The sequence below is a fragment of the Sparus aurata genome, chromosome 24 (assembly GCF_900880675.1).
Source record: "Sparus aurata chromosome 24, fSpaAur1.1, whole genome shotgun sequence".
In the NCBI taxonomy this organism is placed as follows: Eukaryota; Metazoa; Chordata; class Actinopteri; order Spariformes; family Sparidae; genus Sparus; species Sparus aurata.
In genome coordinates this window covers 3,443,258-3,466,148 of record NC_044210.1, presented here as the reverse complement: position 1 = coordinate 3,466,148, position 22,891 = coordinate 3,443,258, and the positions used below count along the sequence as shown (strand labels likewise).

The window sequence follows — 22,891 nt, the reverse complement described above, 5'->3', positions numbered from 1 at the left end:
ATGAGGTACTAAAAACTGGTAGAGGAACACTGATTCCAAGGCGGCGAGCTGCAAAAGCATTGAAAGCAAATGACTATACGTATTGCATTAACTGTGAGGCTTTGCTAAAAAGAAATGGATTATTGAGTCACATGTCAAGGTGCAAGCTTTCAAGAAAATGCAGAGAACCAAAGCCAGGTAAAAGTTGGATCTAGGCACTTCCACACACACAAATATATATATGTTTCTGAGTACATGTCTTTCTTCATGTCAGATTTGGTTTTGTTGTCCCTGCTTTTCAGAGGAAGTAGTGGTGGAAGCTGTGGATAGTGATCTCTCACAGACAGAGGCAAACTCATCATTCTGCTCTTCATCACCAGGTTGGTTACATGTCAAACTGATTTAACTTCCAACACAATAGGCATTGCTTATCATGAAGGCTGAGTGGCCATTGAGACCATATGCCAATTAACTAACTTGTTGTCTTTTTTTGTAAAAGGATCCTCAAGATCTAAAAGAAGACAGTCAACCCCAGATGAGTTTTGTGATGACTCTGCACCTATAGTTATCCCACAGACCAGTGATGGCCCAGAAACAGGTATTTTTACACACTACATGCACTCTCTCAGGGCTTTCCACTAAGACACAGACTAGCCAGCCATAATACATAAGTAGCCAGCCGGGAGGGGGGGGGGGGGTACGATCTTATATACTGGTCTTAAATGTAATAATAATAATAATAATGTTACTACATTATTATTATTATTAGCCTAAGTGTGCCTGCAGAACAGGCAGCCTATATTAATTTCTCAGACATTTGCTCTACTATTATTATTATTAATAATATTATTATTATTATTATTATCAGCATCAATATCTACTCTATATATTATATTATTATTATTACAAAATATCGCATCTTCTTTTATTCATTAGTGTAACTAAGTATGCCAGACGCTAATGCACCAATAAAAACTGTGATTTGCGCACTGAAAATAATAAATAATAGGCTATACAAGCTCACATAATATTGCATCGTGAGGCGTTCTGGGCTTGTAAATATCTTATTGTCGGTGCATGACACCTTCACAGTCTGCAGTGGTGGCTACACAATTAAACACTCAGTGAACGTTTCTCCCTTAGCAACTAATGAAAATACACTCTTAGAGTCCGTTTGGTTTCATTTGTACAACCGACAGTGTTTTTTGATGCCAGCACGTGTCGCAGGTATTGCTAAATGGACGCTGGAAGAGAAGAGTGGATTACCGGTGACAAAATAAGCGTATTATGGTGAGCCCTGCTTCTCGCCTCCGACGGCCGACACACTGACTCCGCTGAGTGCGCGCACACACACACCGCGTGTCGGGGCCGCGGATGAGTTTCTCTCCCTTGTGATCAATGAAGTCGGCGATGATCGGAGTAATTTGTGATTATTATCAGTACAAGCACAGCGAATCACAATTTTAATGAGTGCGGTTCAGTTTGACATTATTGTCAGTCTGTTAGAAAAACATTTAACTTTATTAAAATCGAAAATAATAGTCATTAAAGTAGCCGGCTGGAGTTAACTGTGTAGTCGGCTATATGGCCGGCAGCCGGCGCTTGTGGAAAGCACTGCTCTCTGCTATTCGTTAGTTACCTGCTTGTACAAAAATGATGGGATTAAAAGAATAATGTTCAAGTGTTGTAATATTCTACCAAATGTACACCAACTGCTTTTGAATTGAATAAACACAATACTGTACTGGAATTAGGTTGTCAACCAGAAATCTGTAGGTGGAGTCAGTCACCTGGACTCTACCTCAGCTAACTAAACTGGTAGACAAATAGGTTTCTCCCATTATAAATTGGTTATTAATCTTATTAATTCTACAGGTTTGAGGTACTTTGATCAGGTTTTAGTTACGTTTGGTCATTACACGTGCCTGACTGTAGTGGACTGGACTCCATTCTTAGCAACTACCAAATGTGTGGTGCAGCAGTTCAGTTCTGGTGCTGAGTGCTGAAATCTTGCTTTTTCAAGAGTGATTTTAAATTTGGTTTATTTTCTTAGTGTTTGAATAAATTAAGATGGCAAAATTCAGCTCTTATTTATAATAACCGAAGTTCATGCAAACACTGAAAAATAACATGTACGAGACACATGCTGTGGGGAAAGAGATAATTGATCCCACAGCATTCTGCACTCAGGGGTCAAAAACTGTGCCACACATTTGGTAGTTGGTAAGTATGGAGTCAGTTCTGCTACTTACAGACACTTGTAACAGTGACAACACACGACCCCCGACCACAACACATAAATTTGATCAAAGAACCAGAGACTGGTAAAATGAGTAAAGTGCTTCTATCATCTCATTCCTTCAAGATTTGATGCTCCATGCAGCAGCTCTGTGAAACATTTAAGTAGAGCCCAGTTAACTAGTTCCACCCACATTAGATTGACAGCCCAATTTGCATACTGTGTCAGGTGATTAGGTTTTGGTTAGTCTTCATAAAGTGGTTGATTTGTAAAAGGTGACAATAGAGTGCTTGGAGTATTTGCAGAACATAATAATACATCATGTGCTGTATTGCCATCACCATTTTTCACATTTTTTCCCATATTTGGCTTGCCTAGTATTCTGTAATGACAACCTACGTGTTTTTTTTATTGTATTAACTATGTATTCTTCTGATAGGACCCCGAAGATCCAAAAGAGGACAGCGGACCTCTGTTACGCCTGGCAGTTTTGAGCCTGCTGCCACAGGTATCAGCCTGTCCATTACATGTTTTACACAGAACAGCTAAACAGACACAGTTAAAACAGCTCTGATTGGCAGCTTTCTCACCTCATATGATGCTTTTCTTCAAGTATCACTTTTGTTATCTGAGAAAGACAGTGTGTGTGTGTACATGGCCCAACAAGTTAAAACATTTACTGATTTTTCTTTTTTAGTAATTTTAAGAAATGTAAGGATTAATGATGTAGAGTCCTTCCCTCCTAATTAAGTGATAGTGTAATGATGAATATCTCTCCTTTCTCCCTGAGAGACTGGGGTTTGCTTCCTGGTCTAACCTCCTTTAGTAGCACTATCGTACCTCCAGAAGTGTTTGTCATTTTGGATAAAAGCAACTGCCAAATGAATGAAATTGTATAAAAAATACACTGTACTGTTAAAATGATTAGATTTTGTTTTTAGGTCTTGCTGTAGATGCCTTTCATTCAAACAGCAAAGGTGTGTTGCCATTTAGCTGTCTTTTGGCTGTCATTGTATTAATATACTTATTATTCATCATTTTGACAGGATCCTCAAGATCTAAGGAAAGACAGCGACCTGAGTCTGACAGTGGTGACCCTGAAACAGGTATTTGTAAATGCAGTGGAATATGTACACATTAGTTTAACCTAATTTATGTGAAAAATATTTGCAGTACTTGTAAAAATTGTTGGCTTTAATTTATAAATATGTACTTAGTGTGATGATACACCACATGTCTTTATACTGGAGGAAAATAAATATACAAATAACTGTTACAAAGCAGCTAATAAGTAAATTGTGTCCTGTTAGCTGTCAATTTATTTTGTTGATATACTCATAATTCATTATTTTAACAGGACCCTCAACACCGAAGAGAAAACAGGAAACTGTTAAACAGTGGAGACCCTAAAACAGGTAAATCACATCGTATAATGTGGTACCGATCTAATATTTTACCTTATGTTTATGGCTGTATTGGTCTTTTATTCTTTATTACAACTGAGTTTAATCTATTACTCATCTGTGTAATGAGGACTTATGCTTTCTAGCCTGATCGAAATAGTCTCGATGACTGACACCATTTAGACACAGAGTAGAGAGTCTCAGTGAGAGGTGTTGTCTCTCACTGAGACTCTCTAAAATCTGACTAACTGCAGGTAACATCAGGTTTTTAGATTCTCAGTAAGAGATAACACCTCTGTACTCACAGCAGGAGATAACCTGGTTACTTAAGTGTTGTCTAAAGATATTCAGTAGTTGTGCTTGTGCTATTTGTTTTTCTTTTGTCAGTCACTAAGTGTAGACAGCTTGACGCTAGATTTTAATCTTTACGATCCCCAGGTTATTCCTACAATGTTAAATATAAATCAGGTCAATCAATACAACTGATGCTGTCAAAAAGTTAAGTGATTACTTAAGTTACTTAAGTGATTAAGTAACCATACTGTTAAGAAAAAATAAATTAAAAAAAGGCTTTGACTTGGTGTCAGACTATCATCTTTCAGGACAATGCTTGATGAAATTACACATTTGATCAAATTAAATAGACTGATTGGTCACTGAATAATTTTTTACATTGCTATACACCACTGATTGTCTTTTTCATTTTTGTGTCTGTTTTAGAAAATGCAAAGAGGAGGAGTTGGTCATTTATCGAGGACATTAATGGCCTTCATGTACTCTGGTAAAGTACCTGGAAAGTGGGAGTGTATTGCCTGTATTAAGGCATCACCGGAAGCACTTAAACAAAGAAGCTGGATGACGGTAAAGTTCTATGTTAAAAATCATATCACTGCCATTCAGCGGTAAAGTGCAAGAAGAATTTACTGAATGTGTATTGACACGTGATGCCATTTGCACTAGTTCTTAAGTGTTCTTAAAATTGTATGTTTTTGCTTTATAATCATGTAGTTGGCTTGGATGTCTTTCTGTGGAAAAGATATTGGTTGCTCTCATAGAATCTGGTTAAGTACCAGGACGGTCGGACTGTGTTACCTGCATTAAAGGGCCTGTTATGCTTTTCACGATTTCACTGCTCTGCTAACATTATGGTGTTTTCCCATTGTTTTGGGTGTAGTCACACCAAGCCGTGACTTGAGTCAAGTTGGTATGCTGAGTGTTTTTACATTACACCGCACGGTTCAGTAAAATAAGTTGTTCACCTGTTGGAGGTGTGCTGGTCATCTGCAGCTCTTATCAAACATTGCTGTGGCAGTTTCTGTTTGAATAATTCCCTCCCTTTTTGTAACTGATCCAATGAACACAGAGTTCCACATATCTCCATATCTTGTTATATCGACAGCTTTTTAGTGTAGCTTTTAATGGTGGTTATAGTTCCAGGAATGTCGGACAGTGTTGTCTGTATTAAGGTTTCACCAGAAGTACTTGAAACAAAGAAGCTGGTTAGAGATAAACCTCTATGTTAAAAACTGTATCACTGCCATTCACTATGAAACTGGAAGATACATGTGAATAAATGTATTGTTCTTTGCACTTGTGACTGGGGATGAATGTTTTACTGCAACTAACAATTACTTTCATTATTGATCAGTTGATTATCTTCTCATTTAATTGATTAGTTGTTTGGTTCAGAAAATAACTTAAAATGTCTTGTTTTGTCCACAACCCAAAGAAAGAGGACTGAAGAAACCAGAAAATATTACTTTCTGGTTTCTCATTTAAGAAGCTGGACTTTTCCTTAGAACATTACTCAAACTGATAATTAGATTATCAAGATAGATGCAGATTAATTTGATCGTTGACAATTAATCGATGAATCATTGCAAGTATAAAAAAATGCAAAAGGGATACAAAATTAAAGTTTTGTGAAAATAAGACCTTTGTCACGCCCTTTTGTACAGTAGGTCGAGGTTTTCCCACAAGATGTATTTTGGAAGCAAACGTTGAATCTGATCATTAGATTAAGTAGAAAGTCATAACATTTTGTCTCCTCTTTTGTAAGGCAGTTCTGCTGTTTGTCATACCTGCTGGAAATCATTTGACAAACCAGTATTACATTTTTTTTGTTTTATTTGCGACATGTATATGTGTGAAATCTGCTTGCTCAACTTTTGTCTGTTGAAAGAATCTTGAATGTGGATGGTAGTGTGTTGTGTAAATGAATTGTATGCTGTTAAAGGCAACAGTGTGCTAGGGTGATAACATCTTTAATGTTTAACCAATATGACCAGGTCAAGCAAGCCTCTTACAGACGACAGGTAATTTATCCATCATGTTTATAAACTGTTTCATCATGTGTTTGCCCAACAATTATATTTTAGAATCAGAATCTGGTCTATATTTGAAGAAAAATCTGGCATCTTACAGTCTGGATCATTAGATCCAATGTTTATTTAATCTAATATTGAGGTTTTTAATCCAACAGTAGTTAGATTAAATGCCTGTCATCAATTGTGCTGCACCTAACAGTGGAGTTGATTGTTTGCCAATACACACAACATGACTGGTCCCCAGCAGGGGCAAAAGTCAGGTTTAAAATTTTTGAGGGAGTTTTCAATGTTTCAAGTGATTTTCATGTTAAGAAAAAATTATAATGATTTTAGCAGTTAAAATCATGTCTCTAGACCCCTCAGAAAGGGTGGATCCCACCAGGCTGCTCCCAGTCATTCTCACTCCCAGGGTCTCACGGTGTAGCAAAAACGGGTATGTGTGTGTGTGTGTGTGTGTGTGTGTGCGTGCGTGCGTGCGCATGCATGTGTGCGCGTGCTTGTGTGTGTGTGTGTGTGTGTGTGTGTGTGTTGCTCAGCTCTGGTTTCATTACAAACCACTGTGTGTTTTAGCACTTAAGAGGATATGGTAACCCAGAAGGATATAAGATATGGTGACCACAGCAACTGCAGTGAACGAGTGAGAGGGAGGGAGGGAGAGTGTGAGTGCAGGGGCCTCTCTCTCAGGACAGAACAAGACAGACAGACAGACAGTGAGGGTCACGGGCATCCTGGGACAGAGCGGGACCGAGTCTCCCAGAGGAGAGGATGCCATTCAAATAGCGACAGTCACACAACAGAGAGACAACTCTCCCACGTCTCTCCCTCGCCTCCCAGCCTTCACTTCCTTCCAATATCGCTCCAGATCCAACACAGCAGCACGGGACACTGAAAACTCATCCAGGGTAGTGTCCAAGACTCCGAGAGAGATTTAAACATGATCTATTGCTCTCCTCGGTGTAATTATTTCCAGATTCTTATTACTACAGCACTGTGACTCCAGGCTTAATTACTGCAGGGATGTGCAGGAACCCCCTGATGCCAAGTTTATGTTGCACAGGATCACTTGACAGTCGCAACTCTGTGACCCAGAGTTCAGATCAGGGCTTTCAGAGTCTCAAAGTGTGTACGCCTCTCAGACAAAACTGAGGCCTTACACAACCCAACTTCTTGTTTTTTCAATACATTTCCCATAATCCCGGGGCTTTGTCAGATGAAAATGGTCGGTATGATGTTGCTGCAGAGTCAGTTGCTTAGCTGTCCACTACAATTTTAGCCTTGCATTTTAAAAGCCATGTTAGTGTTGCAGCATAGCTAGCATAGCCTCAAGCTGCTAACCACAAGTCTATATGAGCAGCAGCTATGCTCTCTTTTTCCTAACTCCACACCAACAGGTCTGTTTCACTTTAAGGCTCGTACTCTTCAGCCCCAACTGACACTGACTCAAGTGACGTCACTTGAGGTCACGGATCAGACTTCACACAGCTTTCTCTAGAGACACTGAAGGCTTTATTTAGCTTTTATGCAGCTGTTTTTTTAATCATACAAAATACAGTAAACACATTCCAACTGCCTTACAGAGAATTACCTGTAGCCTGAGTCCAATCACAACTATTATAAGCTGCCAACAGCAGCAACAATGGCTTTTTAAGGTAACCAAATGATGACAAGGAATCCAATAAAATGACTCAACTCCACAGTGTTAAATCTCTAGAGTAAACCCTGCAGCGAGCAGCTTTAATGAACTGCAGGTCCACGACTGAGCTCAACAAACAAACTCCTAAAAAGACGACAATGACTCTGTGGTGTTGGCAGTGATGTCAAGGAGGCTCCTCTGAGTGACAGAGCAGAGACTGTCTGAACACCAATAAGCTGTGGCAGCATTTTTGCTATGACCCAAATTTGCTGATGCACTGTCTCACAGACAACTATATAAAAAGATCAATACAACCTTTATATGCTTCAAGGATCCACCATCCAGGAAATGAAAAAATAACCATTTTTCACTTTAATCATATTTGCATCAGTTTATCTGACATTTTGCAACACAACTGAGGCTGGAATTTAGCCTCGGTCCGTTGAACAGGTTCAACATACAGCAGCAGAGACGTATATGTGCTCAAAACAAGGAAGGTTTCCAACAGTGAATATCCAGCCTGGCTCACTGGGCCCAAGCTGTCACAAGCTAACTATAACTTGCTAGCAGCCTTAGTTGATGGAGCTTCACGCTGGTCCATCCTGCATTTGAATTCATTAAAGGTCTAGGCTACTTTATGCAAATCAGGGGCCCCCAAAGCGACTCCCCACTTCTTGAACGACCTGTGAACTCAATCCAATTTAAAAAGGAAGAATGATTCGGCAACTGTGTGGCTTATTTCTCAACTTACACTTTTTCCAAAACACATTTCAGTTAACTTTTTCATTTATTTAAGAGAACATTCCAAACAAGCTGCCACGTTGACCCAGTTTAAAATACGGGAGCACACAGCCTACCACAATCACATCCTGGATTGGGCGGGACATTAAAAAACAGGTTGCCGTTTCGATCTTACCGTAGTATGTCAAAGTTAGTACTCAGCCCATTGTGGAGAGTGGTAGTGGTGGGGGGCATAAGGAATGTCACAGTGAAGAAATTTCCCAGGCAGTGATTAAAAGGGTCAATAACACAGTACGCAGTATTACGGTCACTTTATCATTTTCGCCTGTTCGTCAGGGGACGAAAGCACGTTTCATCTCATTGCTGCTTGTCCTCTGCACTCTCTCTCCTTCTGCCTCCTGGGTCTGCCAGCGAGCCGGGGGATGCTAACGTCACAGCTATAACGAGTTGAGATAATTACATAATAATGTGACTTTCTAAAAAAAACACAAAAAAAAAAAACAGTGCTGGTGTTTCCAGCTGGGAGTACCAGAGCAAGTGAGGCGCAGGCTATGTGACTGTCTCCTGTGTGGTATATTAATCCAGGGCAAGGTTCCGATCAGATCCTGGGACTGCTGTCTTGTTGATTCTGTGAATTGGGGGATATTTAGCAGCAGAGAGCAAATCTGCCTGCATTAAAGCACTTCTGCTTTGTTGGATCTCTTTAGTCTCGCCACTTTGGGATGCAGATTTTGTATATTTACTTTTCTAAATTGGTCGGCTCTCTTTTCATTCAGTTGGAAGCAGAAATATTCCCAAACCAGCAACACTACATTAGGTTTTGTGACCAGAGCAGCTGCCAGCAGTTATTGCGACAGTTCTTGACCTGATGACTTCACTTGCTGTTAAATCATTTCTCTTACCTGTAGGAGTAACAGCAACAGTTCCCATCTCTCTTGTGCTCTCCACGATCTTTATCCATTTCCCTCCATTTTCATGCGTCCACTCCGTCCCGTTGCATTCATAACTCCCTTCATCGGATGATGTCACTCTGGAAATCACCAATTCAAACACTCCATTCTTCCCGGGAACCAATCGGATGCCACCGTCAGCATAGCGCCGGGCGAACTTTGACCCCGCAACCACGTCTCCCTGAGGGCCAAATGTCAAAATGTCCTCCGATGTTCCTCCCTTCTTCACCGACCAGGTGACGGACAGGTAGGTGGGGTGGGTGAGTTCCCGGGTAACGTTGCAGGAGAGGGTGAAGTCACTTCCCTCTGAGACGACGGGGGGTGGGGTCTGAGGGGAGACCTTGAGGGTGTTGGGGATGACTGACAAGAAAACAGACAAAAAAAAAAACATAATAAAAATACATTCATAACACTGAAAAACTGAAGGTGAATATCCCTTCACAGTCACAACACTTTATAAGTGCACCCGTTTTGTTTTTTTTTGTTTTTTTTGTTTTTTTTTCTCCTATCTTTGCCTGTTTTTTTTCTTTTTCCATTCTTATTATTTTAATTGCCCTATTTTCTAACTGCTCTATCTTTTCAAAAGCTGCCTATGGACAAGTGTTGTGAATTAGCACTTGTGCTAAAACACCTAAACAATGCATATGGTTTGTCCAATGTAATTGCTATGTCCATCTCAAATAAACATTTAAAAAAAAAAAATGATTATAAGCAGTCGGCGGACACGTGTTTAGATTAACAGGTGGGAACCGGGTGGAAACACATTGAAAAAAAAAACAAAAAAACATTCAGATGTCAACTGCGTGATGTGTACCGCCACGCCTCGTTTGGTTTAGTGTGAACAAACACAGGCGGTGTAAAGGTGAGTCTTAGCTGCGGCGATAATGCTGAATCTCTGTGTGAAAAGGGCTTAAGTGTTCACCATAAAATGTAATGATCTACATTATGGAATCCAACATTTTGGTCCCCACAATCCTACTGGATCCTATACTATGAGGGGGCTCTTGGAGTTTGGACCCCACAAAGACCAAAACCAGTGTAGACTGTGTATGGAGACACATTCCAGCAGAATGATGCTTTTGTTTCTTAGTTCTTCATTTACTGTGTGTTTTTCCATCTTTCACTGCATCTGGATTTCTTTGCATTAAAAAGTAAATATTTAGCAGAAAGAACTCTGTGTCACAGTATGAATTACTGCCCATGTTTCTGTTGGCCTGGCGTGTCTGTGTGCTTGGCGAGTATTCTGTATTCCTGCAGCTGCCTCACAATAAAATCATTCTACTGATGACGAGTCGTGGCTGTTATGAGGGCTGCTGCTGAGTGACAGCGCAGCACAGGTTAGTCCAATTTTCACTGGAGCTTACAAGTCAATTAAATCTACAGTGAGACATCAAGCACTCTGGCACCCTTTGGAGTTTGGAGAACAAAAAACCTCTTGCTCATTAAAAAAACCCAACACAAAGTACATTTAGAGAGCTGTTTATTTGGTTTTTTGGTTCGTTACTACTTTTTTATTCTTCTTTGTTGTTCGTCGTACAGAGTTTGGTGGATAATCAGCGACATATTTGCATTTTCTCCTCATTCCTCCATTACTGGGGGCCTTTTTGTGTAGAACTTGTTTACCGCGATGATCTGTTTAAACCAGTTTCGGCTTAAAATAAAAAAACTGCATAGCTTTTGGGTGAAAAAAACTAAAGTAATGACATAACGACACCAGCGAGGTATGCGATGCCGTCTCCTGAGTTATTTTGCCTTCTCCACCTCCATCCTTTAGTGCTTTGATGTTGGAAAAAGGAAAACTCGGTACAGATAGAGAGAGTGGATGAGCCTGCGAAGGAGGTCGGATTAAAAGCAGACGTGTTTAAAATGGAAGTGCATACATGTGAACGGAAAACAACATCAGAGGGAGTTCTAGTGTTACAGAAACATACTAAATGTCGTGAAATACAAGGCTCAAGATTCAACTCCAACTAATAAATGCGAGCATTTATTAGGGGGAAGGACAGAATCGTAAATAACTGAGTAGAGTGCATACCTCCACCAAGGCCCAACAGCCACTCCATCTCTTACTGATATAAAGCTTTTGTGTAATCCTGCTAACACAAACCATCTAACCAACAAACAGAGGTGAAAACATAAGCATATTTGTGATGACTTCCTACATCAGTAGAAGGCTGATAAAGGACAAGTTCACCCAAAAGTTATTCATTATCCCCTGCCCCCATGATGATGGAAAGTCAGGTGAAGTAGTCCACAAAACATTCCTGAAGCTTTTTACAACGTAGTAAACTACCAAAAATATAGATAGAAAAGCTCCATACAGCTCGTCCGGTGTAATCCGATTCTCCAGATTTGAACGGACATCATTTAACACCCTCAACATGCGGTCAAGCTTGTGCATTCACAGCAGACAGGGTGTACGCTAATACTTTTATCTTAGTGGCTTCAGTGAAGATTTCAGCTGATAAAAGGGGTGAATATCATCAGTTTGGGATCTCGGGGCTCCTGACGACTTGGACTACAGCAGACGAGCGGTATGGAGCCATGTGGTGTTTTGGTTGCTTTTCTGATTTAAATCAAGTCTCCGGCTACTTTGGCTCTATTTCACTGTGAAGCTTCAAGAAATGTTTAAGAAATGTCCACTAAAAACTTGATGGAGGGAGAGATGATGACTGGATTTTACTATTCGGGTGAGCTGTTCCTTTAGTTGGGGAATGGTTAATCTTACGGTAACCTTGCAGGAATTCATGTCAGTCAGCAACATTTTAAAGTCAAACTCTTGTCAAGGTTGCTGGCTGAAGGAGAGTGAGCAAACAAGCAGCTCCAGATTAAAAAGTGCTGCCTGTGTGTGTTTGTATTAAACACACACACACACACGCACGCGCGCACACGCACACACACACACACACACGTTCATTAAGGCTAATGACTTGCCTGCTCAGGTAACACTGTAAAGTGTCTTCCACTCATTCACTTTGTTCTGATAATGAAGATGTTCCTGTTTCAAATCCACTCTCGGCTTCCTGAAGTCTGAGCAGGTCTTACCACGGTGGCTTTCACCACTGCTTTGGTTTGGGTTTTTTTTTTAAACTTAGTCTGATGCATAAAGAAGGTTTATGAGTCACTCTGTGAGGGGAAATTAAAAAAAATAGCGACACTTCTGACTTCTGCTTCTTGCGCTGGGGAACAACTTTCAAAATGCCTCCGCGACAATAACAATATAATTAAGTTGTACCTCTGCTTCTCACCACGGGGGAGAAAAGACATTAGACGCTTTGATGAATGACACGTCTGCAGCGAGGACGCGGGGGGTTGAGTGGCAGGCTCAGCTGACTGCTAAACACGAATTACAGGCTGGGTTTTATCATCAGGATCAACTTATTCTCATCCTTCACATATGAAGAACACAAAAAAGAGAAATTATGAGTGAGAGCTGGGGTGTGTCCAGTGATGTGCACAAGGGGGGGGCAGGGGGGGCAGTGGCCCCCCCTCGTGGCCCAATTGTTGAAAAACGCGCGCTAAAGTGCCCTCCTGAGAGCCAAAACGCGCGCTAAAGTGCCTTCCTGAGAGCCAAAAAAGCATGCCAAAGTGCCCTCTTGGTTGGCAAAACACACTAAACTGCCCCTTTGGCTGGTGAAAACATGATAAACTGTCCTCTTGGGAGCCAAAACATGTGCTAAAGTGCCCTCTTGGGAGCCAAAACGCGCACTAAAGCGCCCTCTTGGGAGCCAAAACGCTCGCTAAAGTGCCCTTCTTTTTCGCCCCTGCCCTTCAAAAAGTCTGCGCGCGCCACTGGGTGTGTCTGTACACGCACACCACTGTATACTGACGTCAGGTATGATATCTAATGAACAATGTACTTACAAACACATTGATACAGATACTAAAGCTCTAAAATCTTTCAAGTCACAAGTTTCAGCCCCGAATATGTGACAGCAATAGTGAACATTGTGATTTTTAAGTGTCTCGGCTTAAGATGGTGAATAAAACTTAAACAGTGGATAACAGAAGGGCTGGTCAATATATCGATAACATGTCATTATCCTGATATGAGTCCAAGTGTTTTCTTTATGATATTAGCATAAACTGTGGAGAGAGTTGGATTAAAATAAATTAACACAACATGCGAGATCAATAAAATCCCTGAATGTCTGCCCAGCTCCAGCAGCTCAGACTCTAGGAGTGTGTGTATGAGTGTGTCACGACTCTGAGAAGAAGGCGTGGGATTGGTTCAACAGGGCTCGTAATTTTATCTCAGTCTTTAAGGTAAATCGGACATGTGTAAGTAACGGGACGATACCGGACACCACTAAGACTTGTAGTGGAAGTGAGAGAACAGAGCAGGGCTGCTGTGCTGCAGTGATGTGAGTGTCTGTGGCAGATAACGAAGGCAGGACGAATAATCTGCGATTTGCTCTATCAATTAAAATTAGCCTGAAAGGAGTTTTCAAACCCTCAGCGAACTGTACTTCACTGGCTTCTTACATAACCAAACAGCCTCAGTGGGCCGATGGAAGGAATGTGTGTGCGTATGTGTGTGTATGAGTGCGTGTGTGTGTGTGTGTGTGTGCTGATGAGTGTGGTGCACAAGTCTCGACTGGTATAACCCCTCCAGCAGCAAACCTAACTCATCATCTCTGTTAACGACTGACAGTCTCGTTCACACACAAACACACAAACATTCTCCCCTCCGTGCACTACAAAACACGCCGCTCACTAATACATACGCCCTGCACATACACGACACAATCTCTCTGGCACATAAACAGCGTTGCCTAGTTAATTCAGGTCTAAATTTAACAAGGTGTCTGGGGAGCCGTGCTGGGAAGCAGAGAGCAGCTGAACATGATGGTGCATTATGGAGCTAACTAACCTGCTGTCTGACAATCCCGCTTTGTGACTTCACCTCTCAAACTTGACAGCTCATGGGAGGATATGTTCCCGAAGCGCTCAAATGTATAGTTTCTAAATAAGGCAGAGCCATCTTTAAAACAGCCTGTGTGTTTGGGCTCAGGTTAAGGTGGATGTAAACCGACAGTCGCCAAAATATGTGTGTGATTACTGAGAGCGAAAAAAACCCCAATTAAATTCAAAGGAAAATGCTGAGCATGGGTTTCTCCCTTTCCCTCTGCTTCTGCATTAGAAAACAGTCCAAATTAAAACTGTGCACAGTTGAGGGATGGAGACGATCCTCAGGAACCATGAGATTGTTTCTGGAGACATCTCCACTGTCTAAGAATCTCTACAAGAGCCAAACTTGCAGCTCTGGCTAGATACCAGAAGGTATCACGTGTAGGTATGATGCTAACGAGCTGACCCGTTAACAGAGCTAGGATCACTGCTCTCAGTGAACAATGAGCCAAAGGTCAAATACCTGTCGGAGTGGCAACAAACTGCAGACTACAATGATGAGGACTGATAACAAAGCAAATGCAAACAAATACATTCAAATAACCCAGAGCTCTAATTCACACAGACACATGTCAACAAGAGGTTTCTACAGTGCACTACAGGATCAAGTCAGTCCATCACAGTTTGAGACTAAATGGAAGTCATTTGGCTTTTCAAATGAATAAAGTACTGAATAAAAAAGGTTTGAAATACTTTAATTTAGTTGAAAATCATGCATAAAGCATGGACAGAGAGAAAGAGACAGACTTGGTCCCTGTCATACATGTCGCGTGTATGAAATGTATTTTACAGCACTTCTGTTGCCACATTCAGATGCTGTCACTTTCACACAGCAGACGATGCGTTCTGATTCACCTGACACACAAACAAACCCTCAACTGATGAAAACAAGTGGCTCTGTCTCATATACACACACACACACACGCACACGCACAGGCGCACACACACTACAACACTGGTACAATAATTCCATTCATCTCACTGACAGATTTCTGTGTAGCAAAATACAGGCCTTTATCGTACTGTTGTCGCGACGCAAACTGGCACGGCTTTGAAGAAGAAATGGGTTACGTTGCGCAACATAACCCCGATATCAAAATAAACTGTATTTGCTAAAACTATATCTCGTTTGAAAATATATGGATGTGTCTTCAAAAGTTAAGACATTGCCCAGCCCTACTGCAGGTGTTGTTAAAGTAAGAACGTTGGGAGATTCCAAATGTTATCAGGGTGAATCATTCCGTAGTGATGGGTGCTTACAAAGGCTTCTTTCATAATGTGGGAGGAGTCTTTTTGGGAACCCTGTGCCTCACGTAATCATGTTATCACATGGTTTGGTCAGAGCCTGGCACTCTACCTGGGGGCTTGATAAGGATGCACCAATCTGACGTTATTTTTTAGTATGTCTTTCAGGTAAAAGACCGCTATTTTGGTAACCAATTCATCATTTTCTCCAAAAACACTGGACTGTTGCTGGTACAAAACAGGGTGCTGACTATTAATGACAGGTATTTGGGTTTTTTTTTCAATTTAAATATTTTTTTAAGAGACTACACAACAATATGTCTCCACTCATTATAGACAGCTAAATACTACATAAGTTACCGTTAGCTCTTGTGGAGTTCTTATGTGTTCATTATGTGTCGTATGATAGTATTTATACAATCAGCCTGTGTTTCATTCCCCAAATCTCTCTCTCCCTGGACCTCATCTGACACAAGCAAAGTCCATCCACCTGACATCTGCTCCCCACCACGAGTGTGACTGTATGAGTGTGCTGGTGTGTTGTGTGTCTGTTATAAGCCAAATTATAAGCCAGTAATTGTCTAAAACCAGCAGGAGTGCGTGCGTGCGTGTGCGTGTGTCTGTGTGTGTTTGTGTGCGTGCGCGTGTGTGGAAGGGAGGATATATGCATGGTCAGCAGAGCATCACTAAGTCATGGGGATAGCTGTTAAATGAACCAATACAGCAAGTTAGCCTCATACACAACCAAACACACTTTAAAGCACAGTCATGACAGCTAGCCCTGGTCCGAAGATTACATGCCATTATGAATTATCACATTTAATTAAACACGCACATTTGTGCTTCTACACTACTAATTCTAACATTGCCCTTGAAACCAATATGTAGGCTCCAAACAGCCTTACATATTGGTTTCAAGGGAGAGGACCAAAAAGAGGACCGAAATGTCCTCACTTCGCGGGTTAAGAAAACTACCTCTGGTCCTCACTATGTGGCAAATACAAACACACACACACACACACATTTCTCCCATACCAGTGAGTTGGACCTGGGCCTCGTAGTTGCCACTGATGACGGAGTCTGTGCTCGGTGTTTGGCACCAGTAAAAACCAGCGTCCAGTGCCTTCGCCTCCGCTATCTTCAGCTCCACCTCGTTGTCCTGCAGCCGCACCACCGAGATGTCGCCAGACGCAACTCGCTTGCTGAGCGACGGGTGGGAATAGGCGGCGTCAAATGTGGAAATAATCTTTATCCTCGTGTTGGGATCCCTGGACATCATCCACTCGAAATCCTGCATGAAAAGAGTGGGATAATAATCAGGAGGGACAACATTTTGTTTTACTTTATATTCACCTCTGAATACAGCGCAGAACTGTGCTGCTGATGGGGACATTAGGAACATTTGAGCATGAAAGTTTCTTCACTTTAGTTTAAGAAAATAATGTTAACTCAATATGACAGCGGAGGAGGAAGAGGATGAGACTTTGTGATCTTGGTGACCTCAGGGGATGAATCTGACCTAACCAATTCTCAAACACTGGACAAATCCAGGCACATTTTACTAGCTTTCCCCTGGTGCAAACCTCACGATAGAAAGATATCAGAAACCAGTGATCAGATTTCCATGATTAACAGTCCTTTTGATGAATGTTTAATACAACAGGCTGGAGGTAAAACCATTGCAGGATCCATTTGGAGCTCCTGCTGTGTTCTTTAAAACAGATTCCTAAAACATGTCATACTCTCATACACAATTAAACTGTTCTCATTATCAGCTGTGTCCTTGTCATATGTGATTTGACATGCATCTATATGTAATATGGAGTGAGCAATATATCTATCATATCGCTGTGTTGATATGAGAGTATGTATCGTCTTCGATGTTGATATGGTTATTTCGTTATATGTCATAAAAGTTGTCTTTTCCTGGTTTTAAAGGCTGTATGACAGTAAAGTGACGTGATCCTCTTTCTTTCTCCTACTTGTTCTAATACTTGTCTTTTAAACAATAAGTCATTGTATCCATATAAATGATAGTTATTGATCAGAAATCCCATTGTGTTCATATTTTGTATCAATGGTCATCATTAAAATATCAATACTGAAGTACTTGGTAGAAAATATAGTGATAATTGACTGTGATATTAAAGTGTATAAGACACTTACCTGCTCACGAGGTCCCCCATAGTCATTGACATCACATCTGATGGAGACCGACTGACCCTCCACCCGAATTAATGGACCAGGAGACACCGTCACCACCCGGGCCAGGCACCCACCTATGGGGGCAGAGAGAATATTTAACTAAACACAAGAATGTAACTACAGACAGAGTTCACGGCTGAGTAAATATGTAGATAAACAGCTTTCAGCTGCTTTTGTTTCGCAATCAGCAGAATCAACAATCAACCAGAATCAAGCGAGTGAACTTAGGCTGGGTCAGTCCATCTTAATATCCAACTTCACCAAGAGAAAATCTTAATTCTACCCAGTGAGACAAACCGATGCCCTCTGCAGTGATTCACCGAGCCTCGAATTTGTTTTCCAACAATTGGTCCAGCCGTCCCCAATTACCTGGTCTTTATTCTGAAATGTGTCCTCATGCACAGCCTTTCACTGACTGACTCACATACACACAGACACACAGAGGGCTTGTTGCAACTTGTGTAGAGATGAACGGTACTGATGATGGTGCGAAAACCTGAATATCCACACCATGTGCATGACCCACAAAATCTTACTCGGCGAGAACATCCACTACTGGTTATATCAGCACTCGACAAAATTTCAAAAGATTCCCGCGAGTCAGAAACCAAGAGTTCTGCATAAAAGTGCCTCTCGTCTTTAGTCACTATTGTTTGTCATATCATTAATGCCATTAGCTTACATTTAAAGGTTTGGTTGTGTCAAATCAAGTCATCTGGTTTACATTCCTCAAGCTGACATTTCAGCTGACTGAAGCATGTAGCAACACGGCAGAGTGGGACTGTGCTCAGCAGAGTCGGCCTCTTCTTGGTTGATGAAATGTGGCTCCAGACCTCCACATTCCAACTCAGACCCTGCTCACATCTCTCGCTTTGCATGTACTTACAATTCTATGGAACTACGGTTGAACACAATCTGCCTGTCAAATGCAAAACATAGGTATTTTCTTATATCATAAACATATTATCCAATGTGTAACGCAGACGATCTATACTGTCAGATAACATTCACTGTGATACTATTTATTACAAACTCTATCATATTTATATTAAAGTTAACAGCCATAATGATCAGTTTCTGAACGTTTTTCTATACTTCATATTTTATCATTTTGAAAAGTGCTTCAGTCCTCTAATTCCATATTTAGAAATGGAGACATTTGGTTGTTTTGGACTGAGGATGGACCCTCAGTATATTTGGATAAGTGGACTGTCTCCAATCATATCAGAAACTATCGAGTTCTGAAAGAACAACAAGACAAATGTTTGGTCAGATTCATAGTCTCATAAACTTATTATTGGGTCAAATATTACCTGACTTCCACAGCAATTCTGTCATTTTTTCCACTACATTTCATTGAGCCGAAAGGATAAAGTTGGATGACATCACAAAGTATCGAGGGAGTTGTGAATCTTTAACAACTGCCGATGGAAATCTATCAACAATACAAACAATAGAGTGGTCGCCCCCCTCGTTTCTCACTCTCTGACATACCATCTTGGGCTTCATGAAACAGACTTGTGATAAATTCTGATCACAACTTCAGTAGAAAACAACATCCAAGTACTGACACGGAAATTATCTCATCTCTGAGTAGAGTTTAGACTTGACACAAGCTGGGTAAGGGGTATTTCATTTTGGGACACATCTATTGTACATGTCAACCTGTGGGGAGTTTTGTATGAGCTTCATGAATCATGTGCAGCAGGGACACACTCAATAACTGCGTGTTTGGCTTTGTTTGTTCACACGCTATTTAGTCCATGTAGTGATAAGTGTTGCCTGGCTTCAGTCGTCTCTACAATCAACATGATCTCGTCTTCAAAAAAGTTTTATCTGCCCTTTTGGTCCATCTACTCCTGACTAAACCCTCATCTGTGATGCATTATATAAGGGTAAACCATAAAGGCAGGTGCCGTCAATGTCAGGGGATTGGAGATTTATAGATCACAGGTGTGTCAGTTACAGATGAGATTCTCAGGACCTGCTTAGATTTTTGTATGCTCTGCGCACAGCTGGACATGATCTTAAGACTTAATTCATGTGTAAATCCAAGACGATTTTCAGAAAAGAGGACCCTGGTGGTTACTCCCTTTCCCCGAGGGTCAAAGATGGGCGACCAAATAAAAATGCTAAATCCAATTCTGGATTACAAAAATATAACCAGGGTCAAGCTGTTTTTAGACATGTTAATGTGGAAATGTTGCATACTATGCAGTTAACACGGCACTAAAAACGGCTGCATTTGAGACGTCTGCAAAGACAACGGAAATTTGGATCAGCATTGGTTTAAATAAAGTGCCTCATAAACAGGTCCTGTGCTTGTATGGTCCATCAATGCTTGAGTTTTGGGCAGTTGGCCGGGTGTCTTCTGTGTGAGCTGACTGTGAGCTTTTTCTGCTTCAGTAAGTAACAAGATACAATGAAATAAGTCCCACAAACAATCTGCTGTATGTTTCAGTTCCTGTTTGCTATCACTGTCAGGAGTGGTCTGCGGTCTTCTTCATATATAAACCACAGACTGAGGGATCCCTCACTTTGTCTCCGGGGAGTGTGACATAGACGATGTTACTGTAACAGTGAAAAAAATAAGTCAAATGAGTCTGTTTTTATCTGCCTAACTGCAAGACTCAAATACTGCAGTATTCAAAATTCCAATTCCTGTTTCCTGCATTGTTCATTGTACATTGTTAACGCAATTATCATCTGACTTGTGTCAAAATTAACGTCCACTTCCTCTCTGCATTCTGCAGTCTGCATTTAAAAGGTTCATTAAGATTTCTGCTGTGTCATGTTACAAACAGACCATCTCTGCTGATAGGATCATTAATCACTAAAATAAGGGTTGCTTGGCCGGGTGCTGAGATTTTTGGTTTTCAATCTCAAATTTCCATCATGCCTTTCTGTACTGGAATAAAAAGCTGCACACAGACAGTGGAGCCTGAAGACCATAGATCATGGCATATTGTCAGGCCGACTCGAAAGTCCATTTGGCATCTCTGGCCTGGCTCTCGGTTGGTGAAAAATCTTACCTTTACAAAAGAACACAATGTGCTTCTTACAATAATACTACATCAATGTTTACTAATGTGGAGTATGGTGTTCCCCAGGGCTCTGTTCTTGACCCTTTGCTCTTCTCTTTATATCTTTCACCACTTAACCAAATTATTTGCAGTTATGGAAGACATCTCCACTGCTATGTGGACAACACTCAGTTGTATGTGCCCATAAAAGCTGATGATGAATCTCAAATCATGAAATTAGAGACCTGCTTGTATGCAGTGAAGAAATGGATGTCAGAAAACTTCCTGATCCTGAATTTGGATAAAATTGAGATGCTGGTTATTGCCACCTCTCAACAGAGACATCTCTCCACAAAGTCTTCAGATGGTTCAGAATGCTGCCCTCTTCCAGGTCACCAGGGTGGAGAGGCTGCTGCGTGTTATGGGTGGGTGAGACCCGAGTGTTGACTGGATGGGAATTAGGATTGGCCAGCTCCTCCCTGCTCCACCTGTCCCGAGTAAGGTAACTGGTTTTGGACTAAAACTTGACCAGAAATCAAGTCTGCCCATCTCTCCCTTTAAATATCTGATTCAGAGAGTTTGGAACAATGGCAGCTGCTCTCGTCACAAATCCAAAAGTGACTTTGTTCCCAGTTTAGGAACATTTTCAATCGTATGAAAAGGTATAGCCAGCCAATTTGGACCAGGCAATATGCAGACTTTGTGGTAAGGCTGAAGAGTGGAAATACCAGCAATCTTTTAGTAAAAAACTCATCCCTTTTCCCCACAGCTGTGGCATTTGACTTTTGTGGGCAGACCCAGGAGGCAGGAGGACACAGAGTACACGTGATAAGTACAAGCAGGTACAGAGATTAAATATTATCCCGCTGTACCCTTTACAAAGTCATGTGCAGAAACAAAACATACCAAAATATGGCACTAGTACCAAACATCATGCTGCTAAGCCTCCCTGAGTCACCACAGGAGATATTCCTCCATCCTCCCTACGTTTGAAGCTACAGCTAGGGGATGGTTAGCTTAGCTTAGCACTGACACTGGAAACAGGGGTGAACAGCTAGCTTGGGTCTGTCCAAAGACAACAAATCAGCCAAGTAGCAAAAATCATATCACGATTATTTTGACAGATATTACAAATGAGATACGATTCGTGATTAGCAGGAACAAAATACATTACAATAAGTAATGAGTTAGAAGCGAAGACCCTTGTTTATACACTCATTTTTTACAATTAACCTTGTATAATATTTTTCAATCCAGTTCCTGGTGCCCCTGTCCTGCCAGTTGTTGGTGTCTCCCTGCTCCGACACACCCGATTCAGATCATCAGCTCGTCATCAAGCTCTGCTGAAAGCCTGATAACGACTCCTTTATCTGAATCAGGTGTGTCACAACAGGGAAACGTCTGCAATTCGTCACACACATTTCTGGTTCTACCTCAAATTCCAGATGGCCAAACACAAAAAAAAACAACTGTTCCCTTAACTTCCAGACAGTAGCCCTGACAGAACCCGGTTTGTTTATGAGGGAAGATCACTTTGAGCAGCACTGTGCCTTCTTGGCCTGACCCGAGGGTCATGAAATATTTCTTGTGCATAAATGGCAAAATCTGGGATGTAAGACTTGTGCATGGTAGAAGCAGACTGTATTAATAAATGACAAAAAATTGAAAGCTTAATGGTAAGTGTGCTTTTAGTTTCTCATCATCTGCTCCAAGGTCAAAGCTGTACAGGTTAATGTTGGCTGTCCGCCGACAGAATGTGCATATCCACATAATAAATGGTGGTGACAGTGGCATTTTAATGTGCGCACTCTGATTGAAAGTCTCAGTGGTTGGTTCATATTAGTTCTAAAACAAGAGAGCAGACCCAGCAAGGGCTCAGTAATCTCCACATTTAACTATTCCTTTACTGTTGGATGGCACAGAACCTGCAAGTCTTAATGCTGGCAGTGGGAAGAGGAAGTCCCAGGAATAACCAAAGTAAGAATGAGCACACACAGTAAATATAGCATGTCTATGCCTCTAGAGGCACTCTAATTTTGCTCACTGAAGCGCTATAAAGTCATTTACATTGTTGCTTTAATTCACTTCTGTGTCGATTACTCTCAAACAGTTGAACATGAATTCAAGGGTTCAACTGAGGACACAAATACAACTGATTATCAGTTCAAACCAACATGTGTTTTTTCTGTTTGATTGCTGATAAATTGACAAGTGAAATACTTTGGCTCCGACGCA

At 41.2% G+C, this 22,891-nt stretch overlaps 1 protein-coding gene across 1 annotated transcript in view; it reads right to left on the bottom strand.

The window, feature by feature from the left end:
* The window catches only part of ptgfrnb (prostaglandin F2 receptor inhibitor b), a 191,085-nt gene that overhangs the window by 165,889 nt on the left and 2,305 nt on the right, over positions 1-22,891 (bottom strand). The window contains exons 2-4 of the mRNA XM_030410247.1: positions 17,595-17,707; positions 16,464-16,719; positions 9,225-9,632 (exon numbers count right to left, since the gene is read on the bottom strand). Of these exons, the coding sequence (XP_030266107.1) occupies positions 9,225-9,632; positions 16,464-16,719; positions 17,595-17,707 (777 nt within the window). The remainder of the gene's footprint in view (positions 1-9,224; positions 9,633-16,463; positions 16,720-17,594; positions 17,708-22,891) is intronic.